General features: G+C 43.2%; 1 protein-coding gene across 1 annotated transcript in view; it reads left to right on the top strand.

Moving 5' to 3' along the window:
* LOC119329274 overlaps positions 1–4,563 on the top strand; it is a 5,932-nt gene extending 1,369 nt beyond the window's left edge. The window contains exons 2-5 of the mRNA XM_037602293.1: positions 738–2,694; positions 2,877–2,937; positions 3,017–3,240; positions 4,180–4,563. Of these exons, the coding sequence (XP_037458190.1) occupies positions 738–2,694; positions 2,877–2,937; positions 3,017–3,240; positions 4,180–4,267 (2,330 nt within the window). The 3' untranslated portion in view covers positions 4,268–4,563. The remainder of the gene's footprint in view (positions 1–737; positions 2,695–2,876; positions 2,938–3,016; positions 3,241–4,179) is intronic.
* The last annotated feature ends 456 nt before the right edge of the window (positions 4,564–5,019 follow it).

Below are 5,019 nucleotides of genomic sequence, written 5' to 3'. Positions count from 1 at the left end.
ACAGGGAAGGCCCATTTTCATTTCGGGCTTTGGAATCTTATCTTAGCCTACCGTTTATGCTACTTTTTGGAATTTAGCCCTCAAATGCATGGGTTTATATATGTAATTTTCTGAAATTTCTGTACCGTCTTTCTTAGAAAGAATACTATAGTGATCTTGAAGTTTTGATTTGTAGGACCAGGTCTCATTTTTCTGGCTGTTTCTTGCAAGACAAAGCATAGAAAAAAAAATCTCGTGTAAAAATAGTAAAGCTGAAAGCTCTACTTATGACCACTTCTTGCCGAAAAATGCCTGTTGCCAGTGTATGAAGCTTTGGGTTTGTACTAGGTTGTAATTTGTAGTATCATATTAGGGTTAAGGGGAAAAGATATGCTGAGTTTGACCTTGTGCATGTATTAAATTACTTGACGATGTCAATAGTTATAATTTTATAACCAGCGTATGCTCTGTCTGTTCGCTATTAGTTTAGGATCTACTTGCGTTTTAGTCTTCGGTTGTGCTGTGCTGGGTTGCTTCTGGGGCCAATAGGAGGCCAAGGCGACGTCGTTGGTGTTGAGTCTAGGAGATGTAGTTGTGTTTTGCACATCCTTCTGAGATCTTTGTTAATACTAGCATGATTGCCTATCATAGTATGACTTGGTACTTTTTTATTAATGATATGCCCAGTTAATCTCTACCATTGAGTGGTACTTGTATGAATCTGGAAATGACACCACTACTCACCTGAAATTTTGCAGCAAAGAGGAAAAACTCTGCTCAAGCTTTGGATACCTCTGATAATGGAAATATGAAATACTTGGAAGTACTGGAGACTGTGCCAGAGACATCTGAAGCAATGGCTGGAGCTAGCATTGATCATAAATCAGTACCCAATAGAATGCCACCTTTGCACAGTAGATCAGTTTACAGCCGTGATAATAGTCGGATTACAAGAGAGACAAGCACCTCAAGTGTCAAAGCTAACATAAGAGATGATGTCAGGGAGGCCAAGTACATGCGCTTTCGTAATGTGGAAAATGGAGAGACTGCACATCCGGTAAGAGCAAGAGGTGTATCTGACATAAGCCCGAGGTCGCAAATCGACAGTGTTCCACCCAATGCAGTCCGAGGAGAAGGCCCTGTTGACCACCAGTTGAAGTCTAGGAACACATATTCCAACAGGGAGCGTGTCAATGATACAGACATGGACGGTCCAAGCAGAGTCAGGGATCTTGAGAAAGATCGGGCCGAGCTGTTGAGGATGCTTGATGAGTTGAGAGACCAGGTTCAGCAGTCGTGTGAGGTAAATGGGCCGGATACAAGTGCTACAGTCAATAGAGCAGCAGATGCCTCAAGTTCATACAATATTCATGAACGGGCAAGTCAATTTAGGCATGATCCATCTCAATTGCATCGGAAAGGTTCTCATCACTCTTCATCCATGAATATGAGGAATCCTAGCGTTCCACATGTTTATGGTCCATTGCCTACACAGCAGAGCCTTCATGGATATGTGGAACCAATTGCACATGCAAGAACCTCTAGCTATCCTGCTGGCCCTTACCCATGGAGAAATTTCGATAACTATTTCTTTGGACAGCATGATCCTGATCCTCTCCTCTCTTGCCACCACGAAGGTTTCTACCACCAGGCTGCTTGTTCTTGCTCACATTGCTACCACCGGGAGTTCTTGCCTGTACAGGGAACTCCCCTGGGTTTCAGTGACCAGAGGGCACCGTATCTTGTGAACAGTTACGGGGCCTATCCTGTGGATGGTCCCTTGCTTGGTCAGCAAAGGTACAATTCAAGAGGTGCTAATCCTTCCTTGCAGCAGCATAACCTGAGGGCCAACGTAAGCAAGAAGCCTGCACAAACTTGTGAGCCAATTGCTGGTGGTGCTCCTTTCACCATATGCTACAACTGCTATGAAGTACTGCAGCTACCGAACAAACGCTCCTTGTTGGGGAAGGAGTATAAATTGCGGTGTGGATCATGCTCACACACAATTGTAATCAAGCTTGATGGAACCAGGCTTGATGTATCAGAACTTGCACCGAGTGCACATTTATCTCCTGCACCGCAAAATGGCATTGGTGATAACATGGCAGATAACTTGCGTGCTACTGCTGATGATAGATTGCTTCCAACATATGCTTTTTCTGTAGCAAGCCATCAATCTCAGGAAAAGGACAAACACTCAAATTCAAGCGAAACAGGCAGCAAACATACCCCTCTGGGGACTAATTCTGAGGATAGTCCTCAATCCAGGGATCTTCCTGCTGAAGACAATGTGATGTCCCGCACACCGAGTTTACCACGCCGTGATCATTGTGGATTCTCACCATCTGAAGGTTCTGGAATAGGAAGCAGAAGTACCCGTTCTGAACATGAAAAGGTTGTACTGTTAACTGAAACTTGCAAACAGAACTCAATCAAAGATGTATGTGTAGCAAATGAGATGCACTCGTCAGACAATGAGTTTGATGATCCTGATTACACAGAAGATGTATTAAATGTACCACAAGATTCTGGCCACACTAGGACAACAAAGGTGGGTGATTCATTTTTCACCAATCTTATAAAAAAGAGCTTCAAAATGAACAATGGAACACGCAATGGAAGAGCAAGGGTTTTTGTAAATGGTTTCCCTATCCCAGACCGTGCAGTCAGGAAGGCTGAGAAGTTAGCTGGACCAATATATCCTGGTGATTACTGGTAAATTCTTCAAGGCATATTCTGTTTTTGGTTTTACTTCATGGATTTTACATTTCAGGCATTTAAGCTTCACTAACCTAGAAAATAAACACTTCAGTTAATTTGTATAAATACATCCTATGTACGTCAGAAGTCATCCTTATATGAACTACTCAAATGTTGTCTAATATTCTCTTTCTTAGGTATGACTACCGTGCTGGGTTCTGGGGTGTTGTCGGTCAGCCCTGCCTTGGCATGATACCTGTAAGAGCTTGTGGATTTTGCACAATTCAGTATTCTGCATAGTGTTGATTAAATTTCTAAGCAAATTTTTTGATTGCAGCCTTATATTCCAGAGTTTAATTACCCTATGCCCAAGAATTGTGGTGGTGGAAACACTGGCATTTATATCAACGGAAGAGAACTCCACCAGAAGGATTTGGATTTACTTGTATCTCGAGGACTCTCTGATTCCCCTGAAAGATCTTATATAGTTGAAAATTCTGGGAAAGTTACAGATGAAGCATCTGGCGAAGAGCTATATGGCCTTGGCAAGCTTGCACCAACGTAAGTATCTTGTTAATCATCTTAAATTCTATGAATGCAAAGTACTTGAGATTATTTTGCTTAGTGGCTCAAGTTCCTCTCTTATTTTTCTATTTTTGGCAAAGAAATCCCCTGTTTGAAAATTTGAATAAGTTTTCCCTACAAGTGCAGTTAGTGCAATACTCCTATAATCTTGCTGCGAAACCTCTTCCTGTACTAACATAACTCTAACCGAGGATTATTTGTTTTTGGTGAATAAAATATAGGGTCATATGAAATCTATTGCTAAGCAATCATATATTATGAGTTCCTAAGCATATAGCAAATACGTATGTGCGTAGTGCACCCGCCGTGCTTAGTATTGTTTGCCGTAAGACGGATAGATGTAGAGCATCGTGAGCTGCTGAAGTCATGCTAGAATTGCAAGTAATAATATTTGCTGATGTATATTTTAGCTTGTTAATATAGTGCTCAATGCTAAACTCGTAGCAGTGTTTAGAAATGCGACATCATTGGTCTCAGATCTATGAAGTGCCAGTTGTGGTCAGCAGAGCCTGATCGTTACAGGTGCCTTGAGGCAGACCCAAAGCCATGCACAAACATAGCTTTCAGACAGCCTGTTCTCAAGAGCTACATTGATTTACTATCCATGTGACTGAAAACTTGAATAGTGTTAGTTATGAAGTTATGATTGCTCGGATCACCATCGGTTGATCTAGACTGGGTAGTATATTGAAATGTGGATTGCTCTTGGGAAGAGATGATTTTCAAGAAATTCCTGAACTAGCATGTGCCGTGATCAATGCGCGAATAACTCCATATTCGGGAACAGTTAGGGTGTTTGTTCAGTTGGTGCGGCTTCTCTGCCTTGGACCACACCTGCATCTTTCGGCAAATAGTCTTATGCCAGCTGTAGTGTATATCACCCTTCTAACATTTCCTTTCCTTGTATAATTACAGCGTCGAGAAATTGAGGCGCGGATTTGGTATGCGAGTCCCCAAAGTTATCGTGACAGGCCAGCACGCTACGATCATCACCCACGGATAAGCTCGGGGATAAACCAGTGGCGTAGCTGCATCCGAGAACATGGAGATTTGAAGATCAATGGCGGTCGTTCTGATTTCCAGAAATTGTTTTCAGCTCCATCCTATGTGGCCTCCTGGCTAGTTCTTGTGCTTGTTGGATTGTTTATCCGAGGCCTCCTATAGAGGCGTGCTTGTAAGTTTCTTCCTAGCTAGACGTTTTGAGTGAAAAGTTGGTCGATTATGTTTGTTTGTTTGGTTGTTACGTTTTCTTGATCTTGATACACCAACCAACCTACCTCAAGATTTACCTTTCGAGTCCGAGTCGGCTGCATCAACCTTGTGGAAATGCGGAACTAAAACCAGGACAAGTATTTTGGAACTGAGGGTGTGGCATTTGTTTTACAGGAGTAGTGCTATCCTTGATATGTGTGCCTATCAAGAGACTAGGATCGTGCACATGAGCAGAGGTCTTGGTAATTCGAGGCCTTCATGCAAAACAAAACACACCATCTGTTAGGAGCTAGGGTTCTCCCTGGTTTTGGCCGTAGGCAGTAGGGGAAGGAGGGGGCTGGGCGTGGCGATGAGCGGCCGCGCCGGCGGCTGGGCGCCGTCGCGGGAGAGGATGGCGGCGGCAGCGCAAGAGGCAGGGGGCGGCTAGGGTTCCGGCTCCTCTGGGAGCCGGGCAATAGAGATAATCTTCTTATTGCTTCATTTCAAAAAGAGTCTTACAGCCTATATTTATAACCTAAATAACTTGCAGAAGAATTAACCTAA

This window comes from Triticum dicoccoides, chromosome 7A, assembly GCF_002162155.2.
Source record: "Triticum dicoccoides isolate Atlit2015 ecotype Zavitan chromosome 7A, WEW_v2.0, whole genome shotgun sequence".
Lineage (NCBI taxonomy): Eukaryota > Viridiplantae > Streptophyta > Magnoliopsida > Poales > Poaceae > Triticum > Triticum dicoccoides.
Note: the sequence above shows the minus strand (reverse complement) of the source record. Positions and strands in the feature narration are given on the sequence as shown.